Source organism: Cervus canadensis, chromosome 4 (genome assembly GCF_019320065.1).
Source record: "Cervus canadensis isolate Bull #8, Minnesota chromosome 4, ASM1932006v1, whole genome shotgun sequence".
NCBI classification, from domain to species: Eukaryota; Metazoa; Chordata; class Mammalia; order Artiodactyla; family Cervidae; genus Cervus; species Cervus canadensis.
In genome coordinates, this window is record NC_057389.1 from 91,634,723 (window position 1) to 91,654,170 (window position 19,448).

At 56.7% G+C, this 19,448-nt stretch overlaps 1 protein-coding gene, 1 long non-coding RNA gene and 1 pseudogene across 18 annotated transcripts in view; 1 reads left to right on the forward strand and 2 right to left on the reverse strand.

Moving 5' to 3' along the window:
- Positions 1-19,148, forward strand: part of LOC122440402 (basic proline-rich protein-like) — a 43,822-nt gene extending 24,674 nt beyond the window's left edge. Inside the window, exons 4-9 of one of the 17 annotated variants that reach the window (XR_006269099.1) lie at positions 2,099-2,251; positions 7,356-11,210; positions 12,477-12,540; positions 12,757-12,844; positions 13,112-15,656; positions 17,476-19,148. Coding sequence is in view for 16 of the 17 variants with exons in the window: in XM_043466600.1 (XP_043322535.1) it covers positions 10,469-11,488; positions 16,652-16,921 (1,290 nt within the window). In the remaining variant the exon portion in view is untranslated. Of the gene's footprint in view, positions 1-1,201; positions 2,252-3,363; positions 3,592-7,355; positions 11,489-12,476; positions 12,547-12,756; positions 12,845-13,111 lie in introns of those variants that run through there. The other 16 variants (XM_043466600.1, XM_043466607.1, XM_043466610.1 and 13 more) reach the window with 16 other exon arrangements.
- On the reverse strand, positions 4,217-6,392 carry LOC122440401 (annotated as a pseudogene).
- On the reverse strand, positions 12,727-13,827 carry LOC122440404. The gene is made up of 2 exons (XR_006269101.1): positions 13,692-13,827; positions 12,727-13,180 (listed from the first exon to the last, which is right to left on the reverse strand). It is a non-coding gene; the product is annotated as an uncharacterized LOC122440404 (long non-coding RNA).
- Positions 19,149-19,448: the final 300 nt, after the last annotated feature.

A 19,448-nucleotide genomic window follows, 5' to 3' on the forward strand; every position in this document is an offset into this window, starting at 1 on the left:
AGGTTCAGTCTTACTTCATTCTTTAGCACAGCTGCACCACACTCCTGCAAAATGTTAATAACTGAGGAAACTGGAGGGGAGGAGTAGGGGAATTGGGCAGGTATATGGAAACTCTGTATTCATTTCTCAGTATTTCTGTAAACCTAGAACTATAAAACAAAGGGTTATTAATTTTTACAAAATACATAGGCCATCCCAGCTACCAAGGCCCAAGTCCAGCTTGGTACCAGGGCCCAAGACCACGTGACCTGGTGGTCTTAGCCCACCCACACTGTGTCCTCTGCCTGGGACGCCCCTACCTACCCCTGAGGTCTCCTCCATCCTGGGCTGGACTCCCCAGCAAACTTCACGACCTCTGGCCCCTGGAGGCAGGGGGCTATTTAGGTAACATTTTTGTTTGTATGTTTTGTACCCTTTTTTTTTCCCTTAAGCCACACCGCATGCCCTGTGGGATCTGTTACCTGTCCAGGGATTGAGCCTGGGTCCCCGGCAGTGGAAGCCTGGAGTCCTAACAACAGGACCTCCAGGAAATTCTTTGTTGTTGTTGTTTTTTTAATTTTAATTTTATTTTTTTATGTATTTCTTTTCACCTACACTGTGTCTTCATTGCTGCCTGTGGGCTTCCTCTAGTTGCAGTGAGCAGGGGCTACTCTCTAGTTGCGGTGCATGGGCTTCTCATTGTGGTGGCGTCTTTGTTTCTGAGCACAGGCTCTAGGGTGCACGGGCTTCAGCGTGCAGGCTCAGTAGTTGTGGCTCTGGGCCCTGGAGTGTGGGTTTGGTAGTTGTGGCACATGGCACCGATGTGTGAGGACCAGGGATCAAACTCATGTCCACTGCATTTGCAGGCAGATTCCTATCTACTACGCCACCAAGGAAGTTCCCCAGGGTTTTTTTTTACACCTATATTACAGTAGATGTATAACATTATATAAGTTACAGGTGTACAATATAGTGATTCACGATGTTTAAATGTTATACTTCATTATAGTTATAAATTATTGGCTTTATTTCCCATGCGTGTGAGTTCAGTCACTCAGTCGTGTCCAACGCTTTGCGACTCATAGACAGCAGCCTGCCATGCCCCTTTGTCCACAGAATTTTCCAGGCAAGAATACTGGAGTGGGTTCCCATTTCCTACTCCAGGGGATCTTCCTGACCCAGGGATCAAACCCATGTCACCGGCATCTCAGGCATCGGCAGGTGGATTCTTTACCACTGCACCACCTGTTCAATATACCCTTGTAGCTTATTTTATACTGGTTGTACTTCCTACTCTGCTACCCTTATGTTGCCACTTACCCCATCCTTCTCCACACTGGTAATCACTGGTAACCACTAGTTCCCCAAGCAGGGATTTGAATCCATGCCTTCTTCAGTGAAGCATGGAGTCTTAAGTGCTGAACAGGTAGGAAAGTCTCTAGTTTTTTCTCTATTGATAAGATGTGTGAGTGTCTGAGGAACCCAAGTGCCACGGGGGGTGGATAGGAACTAGATTTCATTTAAGTCCTCTTTTGAGTCAATTTATCTTTGTCCAAATTGCTCTGGATTCACCAGAATGAGCTGATATCATTTTCCTTAAAAGGGGCTGAGGACAAGAGACTAGGAAATGAGAAATGATAAACAGTTTAAAAGCTCCAGCTTCCAGAATTCCCTGGCAGTCCAGTGGTTAGGACTCTGTGCTTCCACTGCAGGGGGCACAGGTTTGATCCCTGGTGGGGGAACTAAGATCCCACATGCAGTGAGGCACGGCTAAATACATAAATTTAAAGTTCCAGCTTCACTCACGTTTTCATGGGAACACTTACAAGGCTTTGTTGTTGTTCAGCCACTCAGTCATGTCTGACTCTTTGTGACTCCATCAACTGCAGCACACCAGGCTTCCCTGTCCTTCACCATCTCCCTGAGTTTGCTCAAACTCATGTCCATTGAGTCAGTGATATCATCCAACCATCTCATCCTCTGTGGTCCCCTTCTCCTCTTGCCTAATTTTCTCTCAATAGGATTCAGTGTATAATAATTTACTATGAATTCATAATTGAAAACCTATTTGTGAGCTCTCCAGGTGGCTCAGTGGTAAAGAATTTGCCTACCAATGCAGGAGTCACGGGTTCAATCCCCGATCCAGGAAGATCCCACATGCTGGAGCGACCGAGCTCTGCTCCACAACTACTGAAGCCTGTGCTCCACGAGAGAAGTCACCATAGTGAGAAGCCTAGCACGGCAGCTACAGAGTCGTCTCCTCTCACCACAGGTAGGGAAAAGCCCGCACAGAAACTGCAGACCCAGCACAGCCCCCCAAAATTTTAATTAAAAAATAAATATTTGTAGGCATAAGATTCCTTTTTCTGTGCTTAGTCGCTGTGTCATGTCTGATGCTTTGCAACCCCCTGGACTGTAGCCCGCCAGGCTCCTCTGTCTATGGGGATTCTCCAGGGAAGAATACAGGAGTGAGTTGCCATGCCCTCCTCTAGGGGATCTTTCCAACCTAGGGATCAAACCCAGGTCTCCTTCATTGCAGGCGGATTCTTTACCATCTGAGGCACCAGGGAAGTTCTTATTCTGAGCCCTTAATAAATACATTCTGAAAAAGATCAGTCAGTATTTCTGGAACAGGTGCTATCTTCCCTAAAGTGCCCTGACAACACAGGGTAAAAACAAGGCAGGCTGCACACCCTTGGGAACGCAGATCCACCCGCTGCCTTCACCAGCCACTTAACATGGTCACTATATAAAGGGGAGGGGGACCTCAGACCCAAGGATCCCAAGCCACCTCCCTCCTGCTGGGCCCCTGATTTTTCATCCAGCCAGACACAAGCATCCTTGGGTCAGGGATTGCCATCCCGGGAAATCAGACTTAGGGCTGCTTTTCCTCCCTGCTCCCCACCCCCCACCCACCAACACCAAGCTCATCTCTACAGATGGCAGATCCAGCTGACTCTTCAGTTAGCTTCTTTGGGGGCAAGATTCTGGACAAGCCCCATAAATGCTGAACTACAAACCACCCCATATACACCCTGACTACACCCTGACCCATCTATCCTCCCCCCATCCCTTCCAGGGACAACATCCAGTCATGAAACCCTGCTTTTTAATCCAAAGGAAACAAGTCCAACTTAATTTCTCCCTCCAGTAATTCCCCCATAACCCTGTGTGTGTGTGTGTGTGTGTTAGTTGCTCAGTCGTGTCCAACTCTGCGACCCCATGGATTGTAGCCGCCAGGCTCCTCTGTCCATGGGATTCTCCAGGCAAGGATACTGGAGTGGGTTGTCATTTCCTTCTCCATCCCCAGGGTATCTTCCCGATCCAGGGATCGAACCTGGGTCTCCTGCATTGCAGGCAGATTCTTTACCATCTGATCCGCAGGGGAAGCCCACCAGATCAATCCTAGTTGGAGGCAAAAGACCCAGTCTACTCTAGTGCAGTAACCATGGGCCAGGATGCAGAGGAAATGACTGGTGCAGCCCTGGTGAGAGAGAAGAGGTTCTGGCGCCTTCTGGTGGTCATCTCATGCCACAACCCGTCCTGAGACGCTCCGTGGCGTCGGCTATAATCTGCCAGCAAAATCAGCTCCAAAGATACCTTTTACAATAGGTGAGCGGATATACAAACGGTGGCACATCCAGACAATGGCGTACAGTGGACGATAAAAATAAATGAGCTGTGGGGGAGGGATGTATTGGGAGTTTTGGATAAATAGATGTAAACTACCGTACATAGAATGGATAAACAACAAGGTCCTACTGTATGGAACTTTCCTGGTGGCTCAGTTGGTAAAGAATCTGCCTGCAATGTGGGAGACCTGGGTTCAAACCCTGGGTTGGGAAGATTCCCTGGAGGTATCTATATCTATCTATCTGTATGTACACACATATATATTTTTTTGGCCATACCCCATGCTTGCAGAATCTTAGTTTCCCAACCAGGGACTGAACCTGGGCCTGTGGCAGTGGAGACATGGAGTCCTAACTACTGGACTGCCAGGGAATTCCCTATTTTTAATTTTTTTTATTTTAGAGCAACATCTTACACTTTATAATGCACTCACAAATTTTTACACAAACTTCATGTTTACAAGTACAAAAAGGCAAAGAACCTCAAAGAATCAAAGTCACTGTATCATCGACTACATTCAGTAGAGTTAATACTGTTGTCCTCGTTCTTCATCTTCTAAATCCAGAAGGGAACCATGAATCCATCCCCCATGTGGACTCCACTTTCAGAAGTTGGAGACTGGGTGTAGCTCTGCACACGTTTGGGTTTCGACAGAGCTGAACTGAGATTCCATTGTGTTCCAGACCAGATCGGCCAGAAGAAAGTCATCACTGCTGTCTGAGTTTCATTGCTGGTGAAAAATAAGCTCCCCAAAGTTTCAAAGCCAGAGTTCATGGTCTGTGTTTCGGCACTGTCCAGCTGAACTTTCTTTTCCAGGACAGGCAGATGTTTAGCAGTGGAGATTCCGTCAGTCTGGGTATCTGTGTCAGATGAATCATTACTCAAGGAAAGGCTGGAATATTTCAGGATACTTCCCAGCAGCAGACAAGGGCTACTGTCGAAAAAGAAGTTCAGGTCCATCTGTGTCTGTGTGTCAAAGATGTCAAGGCCTAAGAAGCTAGAATTTCCCCTACAACTGTAGGCCTGTGTAGAGGGGTCTGCAAGGAAGAAGTCAGTTTGGGTTTCTATGTCCAGTGACTCCAAGACTGACTCAGTGGTCATGGTGCTAAGCTCACTCTCCTCGGTTTGCGTCTGGATATTTGAGGCTGAAAAGAACTCTTCGACATCAAAATCAATTTCAGGATTCTGGGCTGGGCCAGATGGGAGCTGAGTGTCAGGTCCAGTATTTGTGCCAGACAAAAGACTACAATTGTCCGGCATCTGACCAGGCAGGTTGCTTGACAAGATGTTTTCTAGGTCACTGAATAAATCCATGGTCGGAGTCTGATTACATGTCGTGTTCTGTGATGAAAGCATGCTATTCGGTGTACTGAAGTTTATAATTGGTGCGGATTTCTCAATATCTTGAGTTAAAGTTTTAGGGTGGTTCTGAGGTAACAAGTCATGAGTTACAATCTCTGCTACTAAGCCACTGCTTAAATATTGTCTGTAGACACACTATATGATGAATGGACACTCTCAAAAATGTCTCCACACATTACAACTTGGTCCATCTGTACTCGGTCATCTGCTGGATGCTGCATTCCACTGGTCCGAGTTTCTCTGGAGATCCTACCTGGCTGGAAACTGGCATCTATAAATGCATCAGTCTGAGCAGTGATAGATAAGGTTACCTTAGAACTGGGCAAAAAAGTCTGAGTTTGAACACTAATGGGAAGGGAAACCTGGAAACCAAATGTCAAATAAGTTTGTGAACAGGGTGACACAGAGGAGTCAGGGCTGACCCACGGTGCAAATGGCATAAATTGTGGTGTGGTGTGGGACAGGTCTGTCTGTACATTGATGAAGAAATGCTGTTCTTCTGACATGTGTTCCGAGTTCTTGTAATGGGTTAAATGGACTTTTACCCAAGTTCACTTGAACACCTGTGCTAATCAGCTCAACAGCAACAGCATTTACTTTTAAGAGAGGGAGGCTCTCCTTAAGAGAGCAGGGCTCCGAAACTAGGCCGAGGATCAGGGTTCCAATGGAGAAGGCAAGTAATTTCATGGCACCAGGTGGACACCCAACACCACAGGCTGGGCTGATGAGTCGGCTGTAGGCGCAAAGACAGGCATAGGAGAAAATTGCATGATGGGGAGTTTAACCAAAGCCACTCTGGGCTTTGGTAAAAGCAACATCTGAGGGTACCTTGGAGCTGCTGGAAGAGTCTGCTGTTTGGCGTTAGAGCTGGAAGAGTCTTCAGAAGAAGCCACCAGCCTTATTTCTGAAGTTTTCTAGTTCTGGAGCATCTGGTCGTGGAACTGGTTGGTTGCTCAGTGATCCAACAGTCTCCCTGGACAGCTTCTGGCTGTGCAGGCAGCTTTCCATTTTCCTTTCCTTACTAGGTGGATCCCTGTGTTCGGCAAGGATCTCATGGCCAGTTCAGTAGATGTGGGGCTGTAACGCAGTCCTACTGGCATAGGGACAGCCACACGTGCACCGGAAGGTCTTGCCACAATCCTCTGCATGTCTTTTCAGGGCCCACTCAGTGCTATACGAATTGCTGTCCTTACTACATTTATGCTTCTTTTCAGCATGCATTTTCATAAACTGCTATTTTACGAGAGAAAATTGAGAAAATGGTCTGTCAGGGCCTCTAGGGCATCATTCAATTGGACAACAGTAGAATTTCGGTACAATGGCAACCCACTCCAGTACTCTTGCCTGGAAAATCCCATGGGCGGAGGAGCCTGGTAGGCTGCAGTCCATGGAGTTGCTAAGAGTCAGACACGACTGAGCGACTTCACTTTCACTTTTCACTTTCCTGCATTGGAGAAGGAAATGGCAACCCACTCCAGTGTTCTTGCCTGGAGAATCCCAGGGACGGGGGAGCCTGGTGGGTTGCCGTCTATGGGGTCGCACAGAGTCGGACATGACTGAAGCGGCTTAGCAGCAGCAGCCGTAGCATTTCGGTACGGTTTTCAAATCTTTTCTTATTGTTGGATTCACTATGCCATCCCACAGGCGGTACATGTTGAGCGCGGGGCTGTTGGGCAGGATCTTGCTACAGCTGCGCACCATGCACGGGATGTTGGTCCTCACGGCCTAGGACAGCTCGCTCACCAGCGGCTGGATGAGCTCCGGGGCCGGCGAAACTGAACCCGTGGGCTGCTGCCTCGCCACCGTCAGGCTGGCTGCCTCTCAGCTGCCTGGGGGGACCCCAAGGACCTGAGGCGGCGGCGGCACCCCTTGCGGCTGCCAGGACAGCCGGGGCACGCGAGGCGAGAGCCGCGGGATCCGCCTCCACTGCCTCAGAGGCCGCCATAACTCTCGCTCTGCAGCCGGACCCCTGTTGTGAAATTTTGAGCTTTTTAAGCTTACATGCTTTTCTGGTTAGGACCTGCACTTGCCGGTGCCGGGTGACACCAGTCCCTGGTCACCTTCCCCTACCTGGGGACAAGACGCTCCTCTTCCATGCCCGGCCTTCAGGTGTATGGGCTCAGTGCTGCCCCTGACCTCTGACCTGGCCCCCATTGTGGGATGGAAAGGCAGCGACCCCTCAGTTCTGCCTGCTGCCCACACCCACTCTGTTTCATGCCTGTAGGTGTTCGTTCGGAGGCCCCTGTGTCTCTGACCTGCTCTGACCCCCGCCTGCCCTGTTCCATCTCTTCTGCCCTGTCCCTGGGTGCATTTCCATCAAGGAGACACATCTCTAGCAGTGAGAGGTCTGATGGGTAAAAGCATCATCTCGTCTCTTCTAGATTCTTTGGGGACAGAGGCCCCCGGGTGGGTGACTCCAGCCTTCCTGGCAGAGGTGATGCTGAACCCCCAGTACTGAACAACAGCCGGGATCTGCAGTGCCTTCGGGGCTCCAAGGAGGGAGTGGGCTGCAGCCAGAGGTGCCCATGTCCCTGTGAGGAGTCTCAGAGCTTCCACACCTGACCCAGAGGAGAGCACGAAGGAGGGGAGAGAGGATGCAGGAGAGAAGATGGATGGAAGATGGAGGCAGAGGACAGCAGAGTACAGGAGGATGGATATAGAGGGAGGAGTGTGAATGGGACAGAGGAGTTGAGACAGGAAGAGGAGGAAGTGCAGGAAACATAAAGGGGGAGGAGGAGGGGGAGGCTGGCAGGAAGCAGGAGTGGGAGGAGGACGGGTGGCTGAGGTGGATGGTGAGGTGAAGGTCTGGGGGTGGGCGACATGTGGAGAATGGAGGAGGAGGAAGGGGCTGGGGCTGGCCGAGGACTGTATAGCAGCTGATGGAGGGGTAGGGAGGATGGAGAAGCGATGGAAGCTGAGGGGAAGAGGTGGGGGGATGCAGGGGTGGGGGTGTGGATGGAGGAGGATGAGGGGAGAAGGGCAGAGCTTTGGCATCTCCAGAGCCCGGTGGGTTCAAGCCTGTGCCCGTGTCCTGGATCCCAGAGGCATTCTGTCTGTCCTGCCCCAGATCGGGCAAGCTGGCCACGTGAGTTCGTGTGGCCTGTGGGCTAGGGGGTGGGGACCCAGGGCCTCACCCTGTGCAGTGCACTGTCCCCCATCCTCTCCATGTGTCACCAGCTCTACACTCTCCAGCCATGTTCTTGATGGTTTTCTGTGCGAGTCCAGGAACTGAGGCCCTTCCCCCTTGGCCTTGTTCAGACTTGTGGACTGAAGGGTGGTCTCAGCAGCACAGAGAGGCTGCCTGAGGCTAAATAAGTCATTCTTTTCCCAAACAACACCCTTCTGATCGGCTGATGTGTTGCCTGAGCCCATTCACCAGCCAGGATCAGTGAGTTAGGTCCATTATGAGTTAGGTCCATCTCTCTTCCTAGTGCCTTTGGTCCCCAGTCCTTGCTCTGCCTCCCAAGAGGGGCCATCCTGTGGGGGGTGCGGGGGTGGTGAGGGGGGCTCGGTCCCAGGAAAAGCCCCGTGGGCAGTGGCTCAGGGCTACTGCCCTAGAACATGAGAGCCCCTGGTTGTGTTTTAATCTAAGTGAAGTCTCTGCCACTTTCAGGGCTCTTGGGGCAAATCGGGCTCAAAGAGCTTTCTCTGAAATTCACACATCATCCACTTTAGCTCAAGTAGACCAGAGGTCTTTATTTTACAGACTCCTGCTACCGTCCCCACTACATCCTCCTGTCACCACCTCATAAAAGTCTCTTATCCATCAGCAGATACCCACCCCTCGCCCATCCCCCAGCCCTGGGGACCCCCGATCCAGTTTCTGTCTGTATGGGCCTGGCAATGCTAGACACTTCAAATCAATGGAATCATACAATATATGGTCTCTTGTGCCTGATTTCACCCATCCACAGTGTAGCTGGGGTCACCATTTCCTGCATGCAGTACAGGAGAGTTCCAATCTCTCCACATCCTGTTATTGGGAATAAAGTTTCCAGGGATGAGAAGTGGTGTGCCCTGTGGTCTTGATTTGCATCTCCCTGATGGCTGATGAGGTTCAGCAACTCCCCCTGAGACTGTTGGCCTTGTTTTCTAAAGCTGGGTGGACTTTGGAGAAAGGTCTACCCCTGTCCTGAAGTCTAGAAGTGGAAGTATTAGGTGTGGATGCAAGCCATGATCGCCAAGGGGGATCCCACCCACTAAGGAGGCACTAATGTCTGATTTCTCCCCCTATGACCAGGAAGCTGCCAACAGGGAGCCAACTTCCACTTGCTGGGTCCCTGAAGCTCTTTAGGGCACTGGAATACATGGATTTTGTCTTGCAGCATCCAACATGGAGAAGCTGGAGACCCTACTAGCCTTGGAATGAGAAGAAATTATAACAAAATATGAGCAGGTGAGACCCCAGCAGGGATCATAGACAAGAGCAGGTGCACCCAGGCAGGGATCTGAGCCAAGGACAGGCAGCTGAGACCCAGCAGGGATCCTAGCCAGGTAGAACTGGTATCATCACCCATCAGAAAAGGTACATTCCCCAAGTGGGAATCACTGCAGCCCAGGTGAGCATCCTAGCCCACAGAAGCAGGCATGTCCCAGGAGGAATCAGCGCCAAGGATAAGCAGGGGAGACCAGGCCGAGATCATCCCTGGGTAGACCAGGGAACTCCACGTAAGGATGGTCACCAGTAGGAACAGGTACAGCTCAGGCCGGGAGCACAGTCAGCATGCAGCAGGTGAGGCCCAGGTGGGCCATGACAGCCCACATGGCCCACAGGAGAAGGGATGTCCCTGGTGGATGATCCCACCAAGGAGGAGCAGGTGAGGCCCAGGTGGGGCCCACTGCCAGGTGTGCACAGGTACAGCCCAGTGGGAACCATGGGCAGCAAGAGCACTCACATTCCAGGTAGGGGTCACAGCCAAGGCTGAGCAGAGCGAGCCTGAGTGGACATCCTCCCCAGGACAAGCAGGTATGGCTCAGGTGGGGGTCCCCGCAAATGGGACCAGGTGGCCCAGGCAGGGTCCTAGCCCAGGCAGATCCCACTGAGTCAGGCGGGCCTGGTGCTGTGCCCCTGGGATGCAGGGTGGGGAGTTGTCCTGCTCTGCCTTTCCTGGCATCTCTCGGCCCCCTCTGGCTTTTGGGCCATGCAAGGTCTTCAGAGGAACCAGGGGAGGATGCGGACCTCTCACTGTACAGTGGCACCAACAGGCTACGTTCCTTGCTGTGAGTCACTGGGACGCCCCTCTTTCCCATCCTGCAGGTGGGTTTCCATTGGCAGAAAGACCTTTCTGCAGAATAAGGAGGGGAGGGACCCCTGGTGGCCATGGCAGGCCATGGCGCTGATGCGTCCAAGAGCAGAGGTGGGGTCCGGGTGGGTCCTCCACGCACGTCTGGCTCTTGCAGAAGGTGGGCTACTTCCAGGGCATGAATGAGGTCGTGGCCGTACTGATGTTCCTGAACGAGGACGACACCTTCTGGGGTTGTTCCAGCTGATGACATGAGAAGACCGCCATGCGCAGTAAGTGCCTGCCGAGAACGGCTGGGCCAGCCTCAGGACCTGGGGTCTCTTTGCAGGGGGGCTGGTGGGACCCTGGCCCAGGCTACCTCCCCATCAGCAAAGGGCACAGGTTCCCCACGCTGCCCTTTGGGTTCTGGAGCCTCGGCCCTCAGTCCCAGCCTCATGCAGACCACCCTTCCTTCCTTCCCTGCTGGTCCTTCTGCCTCAAGCCTGCCATCCACCAGGTGCCCCGCAAGCCCACGGCCGATGAAGCCCAGGCAGCAGCACCACCTCCTCTGCCCCCAGCAGGGTTGCAGAGGCCAGGAGGTGGCCAGGCACATACCCCCACCTCCCCTGGGGGCCACACTCCCTACCCCTCCATACCAGGCCCGCCATCCCCCACCATGGCTGCTGTGGGGACGGCATGCCGGGGCCAGATGCCTGCCCACCCCTCTGCCCAGGGCGCCAGCTGAGCTGGGCATCCAGGAGCAGGGCCTCTGCCCTGGCCTCACAGGCTGTCCTGCCTGGGAAGAGCATGTCCAGCCAGGGCTCAAGAGGGCCCCACAGGTGGGGGTCACCACTAGGGGCTCCTGTGGTACTCCACTCCCCTCTGGGCCAGGCTCTGACTTGTGGGGGTCTGGGGGCTCCTCAAGTCTTCATCCCTGGATTCCTGAAATTGCTAAGATTCCAGGCCCATCACAAGCACATTCTCGGCAGAGCCCTCCCCAAGTTGAAGGGACATGTGAGTACAACTGTCGCCCCGCCCAGAGGTGCTGTCCCATGGCTACTGCGGGGAGTTGGCTTCCTGCAGGCTTCATTCGCCTTCTCCTGGGGGCGGCCAGGGGTGAGCTCGGGCTGAGCAGGCCCATGGACAGCATGTCCACCACCCCTGAGGGTGGCTGTACAGGGTCCCGAAATAGGTTTCTGGCAGGGCCGGTAGGCCCTGAGCACCCCCTGCCCTGCTTTAGAGCAGATGTCCGCAGGGTGGACATGTGGTTCATGCACTGCTTCATCAACCAGGTTGCTTCATCAACCAGGTAAGGCTGCCCAGGGACACTGGGTTCCAAGGCCTCCCTGTCTCCCACTCCTGTTGCCCAGGGAGGGACAAACCCCACCCTCAGATATACCAACTCCCTCCTGGGGAGCTCCAAGGACAGCCCAGAGCCCTCCTGGTGGGGGCCCAGGGCACCTTGAAGTCCCAGGGACCCACCGTTTCTGCCTGGCTCCCTTCGGGAAGGGTGGGTCAACCTGGGGTGCAGCTGAGCCATCATCGTGATCTGCTGAGGTGTCCCCACCGAGAGGGTTAGCTGGTGTGCTGTCAGGCCCTAAGGACCCTGAGAGGCCTGGTGGGACCTTTGTCCAGCCAGATGAGCAGCTCTGGGACCTTGTCTGATGAACGGTGGGACTGCAGGGACCAGAGGCAGATGGGGCTTCTAACCCTGTGCTGGGACCCCCTGTCCCCTGCTCTAGTGGCCCCTCCCATGCCCTCTATCCCCACAGACCCCCCCTTTCTGCTGACCCTGAGGCTCTGGGATGCCTACATTCTGGAGGGTGGGCACTTGTTCACAGCCATGGCCTACATCGTCCTCAAGGTGCCCAGGAGGATGTGGGCCTGAGCGTGGAGCACAGGCCGCAGAGGAGGGAGTGCCGACCGCATGAAGGTGGTCAGGGTGCCCTGTGGTGAGCGCCCCTGGCCGGGGCCCTGCCTGGGGCTCTGTCAGGACAGACGGACCCCAGGTGTGGCACACAGTGGAACACAGCCACCCTCCATGGGAGGACCCCCAATGTGGGGGCCGAGCCTTCCTTGTGGGTCTCCCGATGGCCTGACGGCACCCCCACCCCTAGACCGTCTCCAGAATGCAGCCCACCCTGAAGCCAGCACCCTGGGGGGATCAGCCCTCCCCTCGAGTCTCCTAGACTGAGACTTGGGGGTTGAGGGGGGTGAGTGGGGCCTTCTGGGCCTCCAGCCGGGTCAGTACCTCAACACCTTGTTTCTCTTGCCTTCCAGTCAGGAAAACCCACCTAGTCTCAGCACCCAGGGCTTCAGTATCTGCGGCCTCAGCACTCACTTGGTGAGGGTAAGACCCCATGTGTGCTGCATCAGCAGAAGGAGGGAGGAGGTCACGGGTGCGGCTGGGGTTCCCTGCTGCTCCACACCCCAGAGCCATTGAAGTGTCCTTGGTCTGTGAGGGGTCTGTGCCTGTCCTGGGAGCCCTTGAGTTCACGCCCATTCGGGCCACCCTAGGGAGCTGGCAGCTAGAACACCACCAGCATGTCCTATTTTCTAGCAAAAAGCCCAGGACCTCCAGGGAGCCGACAAGTGGGTGAAGAAGCTGAGGAGCTGGCAAAAATAAAAAGGCTGAGGGCAGCAAGAAGGTACAAAGCTGAGTACCCTGACCCTGCAGGGCACTAGCCTTTGGCCCCCACAAGGCTTGGGAGACTGATGCCAGGGTGGCAGCCAGCCCAGCCCAGGACCCCACAGGGAGGGAGCAGTTGGGGCTATTCTCCACTCCCAGTTTTGGGAAGATCAGGCCCAGCTCTAGGAAGACCCTGCCCCCCTGCAGCATCTTCCACAGGCCTCTCGCTCCGTCTCCTCCCTGGCATGGTGCCCACATCTGTCTCAGGGCCGCCTCTCCCCCATAGATGTGCCGAAGGGTGTCCATGGGCATCCCTCCACCAGTGCGAGGGCAGGCCTGGTCTCTGCTCTTGGACCTGGAGAAGGTGAAGGCGGAGAACATCAGGAAATATCAGGTGCGGCCGGTCCACCTGAGCAGGGGCAACAGGCCAGGCCATCAGGAGCTTGGCGGGCTGCCCCTGGGGACCCCTTGCCCATCCCCAAGGGTGGGGGATGGAGGTGTCGGGCTGTGGGGCTCCACGCTCCTCCTGGGCGGTTTTTAGAGTCAGGGTGTTGGGAGCCCGAGCCCCCTGAGTCGAGCTGGTGTCAAAAGAGGAGTAGGTGACTGTCAGAAGGCAAGGCAGCGAACTGGAGTCTGTCCTCGCCACGCCCACCCCATCCCGCCCTCTTCTCGCCCCGCCCCGCCTGTTACCGCCTAAAGGCAGGGACACTCCAGAGGGTGTTAGGAAGCAGAGGCCCAGCCGCCCTCCCCGCCTGCCCCGCACCTGGGAGCCGCCTCCCGGGACCAGGCTCAGGGCCTGGCGGGAGCTGTCACCTGGGAGGCCCCTGGAGGAGGCGGAGGAGGGGTCCAGAGGGCCTGGACGTTACCTTGTTAACGGTCGGGGTTCTGGGCCTTGGACGGGGGCGTCACTCGTGAGCCCCGCTGGCTTCAGAAACAAGCGGAATGAGGTTTCTGCAGAAAAGAGCTCCGGTCCCTCCGGCGGCGCAGCGCCCCCCCGTCGCGGCAGTTGTGGCGGTTGGTCCAGTGGGTCAGGACCTCCTGACGTTGGCCCCGCCCCCTCGGCCCCGCCCACAGCGCGTAAAAGAGCCGGCCCGGCGGTGCTGTGCTGACGTCAAGCACATTGACGTAGACATCAACCGCACCTTCCGGAATAACCTCTTCTTCTAGGAGCGATATGGAATCAAGTGGGTCCCCAGGTTCCTGGCTGGGAGGCCGTGGGCCTGGGTCTGGAGCTGGGGTGGCAGGGTGTCGACCCCCGCCCGTCCTGGCTGTACCGGTGAGCCTCGAGCGTGGCGCGAGTAGGCACGTTAGGAGCCCGGGCAGAGGCGGAGGGCACGCGGCAGGTGGCACTTGGGGAGGGGAGAGTGGGGCGGGGCAGCCGCGGGAGGTGAAGGGCTCCAGGCGGCAGAGACCTGGCTGGACAGGAGCTCAGACGGACTGAATTCGGGTTAGAGGGCTCAAAATGACGCCCCATCTTGATGGTGTTACTTGCATATTTCTACTTCTACAGTTTCTATCATTTGTAAAAATAGATTGGTGAACCCCAAATTCCATCACTTAGGGACCCAGTTCCATCCCATCTCCTGCGTTCACCACATCCTTGACCAGCACATGCCTTTCACAGCGGACTCAAGACCTCTGGCCTCACCCCGTCCCTAGGCTTTCACTATGCTCTTTTTTGGCCACGCCATGTGGCTTGTGGGAGCTTAGTGCCCTGACCAAGGAGCAAACCCATGCCCCCTGTGGTGGAAGAACAGACTCTTAACCCCTGGTCAGCCAGGGAACCCCCCCAACCTACCGCCGCTAGTATGCATTTTAAAAACAAGGATTCTTTGGAATTCCCTGGCAGTTCAGTGGTTAGGACTCCACACTCATTGCAGAGGACCCAGGTTGCATCCCTGTCAGGGAACTAAGATCTCGCAAGCCAAGCATTGGGCAAAAAGAAAAAAAGAAGCGGGATTCTTTTTTTACATGTGACCTGGAACCTGTTCCTACACCTGAAGCATTTACTGTAATCACCTAATACGCACCTAGAGATCACATCTCCCAACACTTCATGCTTTCTGAACAAGCTGTTCCAATCCAGGTAACTGGGAGTGGGTTGAAGATACTGACAGTCAGGGAAAACACATATGGGCAGGCAAGAGAGAAGGTTCTGCCACGACCGATTCAGGTTGCAGGCTACTGGCCTGCAGATCAAGCTCACTCTGGACCAAGAGACACTCTTCAGAGCTCCCATCCCAGAGAGAAGAGGGGTCTGGCCACAACGGGGCTGAGAGCAACAAGGCAGGAGTGGGCTGTGCTGCCCGAGTGGTGACCCCAGACCCCTCACGCTCCTCTCAGTGAGATGTCTCTACTGAGGGGCCCTGCTGGCCCCAAAGCAGGGTGGCCCCAGGACTCCTTGGCTTTGGGGGCTCATTTCTCAAACACACTTGCTCTGTCATGAGGCTCTGTCAGACAATATAAAACTAAGAGTATCAGTGTGAAAGAAGCCCCTGTGTCCCCTTCCCCAGGCAGCAGGCCCTGTCCCACGTGCTGGTGGCCTACTCCATGTAGGACACTGAGAATATCCACACGCCTAGGTCCTGCCCATTCCAGGGGGTCTTCCTGCTGGTTACGAATCAGGAGCATCCAGGAGCAGAGGTCGGAGCGTCAGGAGGGGACAGAGAGGCCTCCAGGTGGGTCCTCCACACACGTCTGGCTCTTGCAGGAGGTGGGCTACTTCCAGGGCATGAACAAAGTCGCAGCTGTCCTACTGATGTTCCTGAACTAAGAGGAGGCCTTCTGGGCACGGGTGCAGCTGATGACTGACGACAAGCACGCCATTGGCGGTAGGTAGCCGAGGACGGCTGGGCAAGCCTCAGGACCTGGGGTCTCTTTGCAGGGGGGTGGTGGGACCCTGGCCCAGGCTACCTCCCCAGCAGCAAAGGGCACTGGCTCGCCACACTGCCCTTTGGGTTCTGGAGCCTCGGCCCTCAGTCCCAGCCTCATGCAGACCACCCTTCCTTCCTTCCCTGCTGGTCCTTCTGCCTCAAGCCTGCCATCCACCAGGTGCCCCGCAAGCCCACGGCCGATGAAGCCCAGGCAGCAGCACCACTTCATCTGCCCCCAGCAGGGTTGCAGAGGCCAGGAGGTGGCCAGGCACACACCACCACCTCCCCTGGGGGCCACACTCCCTGCCCCTCCATACCAGGCCCGCCATCCCCCACCGTGGCTGCTGTGGGGACGGCATGCCGGGGCCAGATGCCTGCCCACCCCTCTGCCCAGGGCGCCAGCTGAGCTGGGCATCCAGGAGCAGGGCCTCTGCCCTGGCCTCACAGGCTGTCCTGCCTGGGAAGAGCATGTCCAGCCAGGGCTCAAGAGGGCCCCACAGGTGGGGGTCACCACTGGGGGCTCCTGTGGTACTCCACTCCCCTCTGGGCCAGGCTCTGACTTGTGGGGGTCTGGGGGCTCCTCAAGTCTTCATCCCTGGATTCCTGAAATTGCTAAGATTCCAGGCCCATCACAAGCACATTCTCGGCAGAGCCCTCCCCAAGTTGAAGGGACATGTGAGTACAACTGTCGCCCCGCCCAGAGGTGCTGTCCCATGGCTACTGCGGGGAGTTGGCTTCCTGCAGGCTTCATTCGCCTTCTCCTGGGGGCGGCCAGGGGTGAGCTCGGGCTGAGCAGGCCCATGGACAGCATGTCCACCACCCCTGAGGGTGGCTGTACAGGGTCCCGAAATAGGTTTCTGGCAGGGCCGGTAGGCCCTGAGCACCCCCTGCCCTGCTTTAGAGCAGATGTCCGCAGGGTGGACATGTGGTTCATGCACTGCTTCATCAACCAGGTAAGGCTGCCCAGGGACACTGGGTTCCAAGGCCTCCCTGTCTCCCACTCCTGTTGCCCAGGGAGGGACAAACCCCACCCTCAGATATACCAACTCCCTCCTGGGGAGCTCCAAGGACAGCCCAGAGCCCTCCTGGTGGGGGCCCAGGGCACCTTGAAGTCCCAGGGACCCACCGTTTCTGCCTGGCTCCCTTTGGGAAGGGTGGGTCAACCTGGGGTGCAGCTGAGCCATCATCGTGATCTGCTGAGGTGTCCCCACCGAGAGGGTTAGCTGGTGTGCTGTCAGGCCCTAAGGACCCTGAGAGGCCTGGTGGGAACACCTTTGTCCAGCCAGATGAGCAGCTCTGGGACCTTGTCTGATGAACGGTGGGACTGCAGGGACCAGAGGCAGATGGGGCTTCTAACCCTGTGCTGGGACCCCCTGTCCCCTGCTCTAGTGGCCCCTCCCATGCCCTCTGTCCCCACAGACCCCCCCTTTCTGCTGACCCTGAGGCTCTGGGATGCCTGCATTCTGGAGGGTGGGCACTTGTTCACAGCCATGGCCTACATCGTCCTCAAGGTGCCCAGGAGGATGTGGGCCTGAGCGTGGAGCACAGGCCGCAGAGGAGGGAGTGCCGACCGCATGAAGGTGGTCAGGGTGCCCTGTGGTGAGCGCCCCTGGCCGGGGCCCTGCCTGGGGCTCTGTCAGGACAGACGGACCCCAGGTGTGGCACACAGTGGAACACAGCCACCCCTCCCCCCACAGGAGGACCCCCCCCCGCCAGGGTGGAGGGCTGAGCCTTCCTTGTGGGTCCCCTGATGACCTGACGGCACCCCTACCCCAAGAACACCTCCTGAAGCTGCCCCTGGAAGGCCTGCAGGAGTCCCTACAGGACACACTGTCCCGGGCCTGGGCCCTGGAGGACGACGCATGCCCATGCAGCTGCAGGCCTCCATGGCTGAGCTACCCAGGATGGAGTATGACCTGCCCCTGCCCAGGTGGGCTCAGCCCTGGTCTCCCCCTGAGTCACCCTCTCAGGCAGTAGGGGGTGGGCGAGCCCCGGGCCTTCCCCTCACCCCTGGCCATTTGATCTTCTGGGCGGCCACCACAGAGCCCAGAGGTTGGCGGCCTAGTGGGCTGTTCTCCAAGCTGGGCTGGCTCTGCCATGCCTGGCCCCACGGGCCCACCTTGTGCAGACCGAACGTCCTGGAGGAGAAGCTGACTCTGTTCACTTACAGCTAAACCTGAGGAAATCCCCAGGCAGCCCCTGGGCCTGGAGTGACTGGTCCCAGACCCCAGGCCTCTCCCGACCCCTCCCAGCATCGGAACCCTAACCCTGGAGAGGAAGGGCTGGCCCTCCGAGGCCCACCTGGCCCACCTGAGCAGCCCGGACCTTCACCTGGCCAGGCCGTCCCAAATGCCAAGGAGCAGCCCCCTGAGGGGGCCATAGCTGCAGGCCTGGCTCTGGGGGCCTGGAGGCTCCAAGTCTGGCCTGCCTGCCCCCCTGCCCCCAGGACAGCCCTCAGGATCGCCTGTGGCCACGGTGATACAATTCCCTCCCAAACCTCCCAGTGATCTGTGAGGCCACAGGCAGGTGGTCCCCAGACCTCGGCTTTGAGCCAGAATGCTGGGTCCCTTCCCCTTCAGTCCCTGCCTGGGCCACCCCCAGGACCACACAACAGCCTGACCCCGTGACCCCACTGAGGCCTCGGCAACCAGCTTCACCCAGCCTGCTGAAGATGGCACCGCTGGGCCCAGGACGCCCCTCGTGCCCTGAGGCAGCTGCAGCCAGCATCCCTCCCATGAGAGTGACCAGCACGGCCACGATGGAGCCAGGACAGCACCCCAAGAGCTGTGCCAAGGCCCCACATGTCTGCATGACCCCGTGAGCTCTGTGTCCACAGGGAGCCTGGACGTTCAGGGGCCTCAAGAAGACGAGGTGACTATGAGCACAGGGATTCCGAGGCTCCCGGGGACCCCGAGGCCCCCAGAAGCCGGCAACGTGCCCTGCTTTTTCACGCTGAGCTGCTTGGAGGATGGGCCCTACCCCCACCCCCGTATAGCACAAGTCCCTGACTCCGAAGGGCCTGAATTTGGGCCCCAGGAAGGCAGAGGCTGTGTGAGCACCCCCCAGCCTGGACTGTGACTAAAGAGGCTGCCCCGGCCGGTCAGGAACTCTGGCTCAAGGCAAGGCGAGCCCTCTCGGAGCTGTGTGTGGTCTCCCACAGCCTTCGGTGACCTGGGGAGCCTCTGGGAGCAACAGGCCACCTCCACACTCACACGCATAAGGAGGCGGGGCTCGAGCAGAGGGTGCTGCTGTTTGGGCTGACTGTGTCACTGTGTCCAAGTCAGTGACTGCCTTTTGGGGCCCCTAAATCTCAGCAAACACAACCCCACCCGGGGTCCAACTGGGCTCCCTGCCCCCAGCCATTCCCTATGAAGGTCTCCCTCCAGGGGACGGGCAGACTTGGTTTCAGTTTCCCCCCTTGCTGGTTAAAGGTTAATACGTTTTCATGCATTAAGTGCTAGACTGGCTGGTTCTTGTAGCACCCAGATGTCTCCGAAGGATGCTCTCAGCGCCCCCAGAGGCAAAGGGGGCACCAGCTGGACAAAACTGAGGTTCCCAGCTGCCTCGTGGGAGGCCACAGGCACTGCAGACTCCGAGCTTCAGCCACACCCCAGGACCAAGGCCATGGGATAATTGACTGTGATTCCGCCTGTGTGCCCGGTGGGCCAGGACTGGGCTCAAGGAGAGCCACGGCTGGCGGGTGGGGAGCATTGGTCCCTGACAGTCTGTGCAGACTGTCGGCAGTCACTC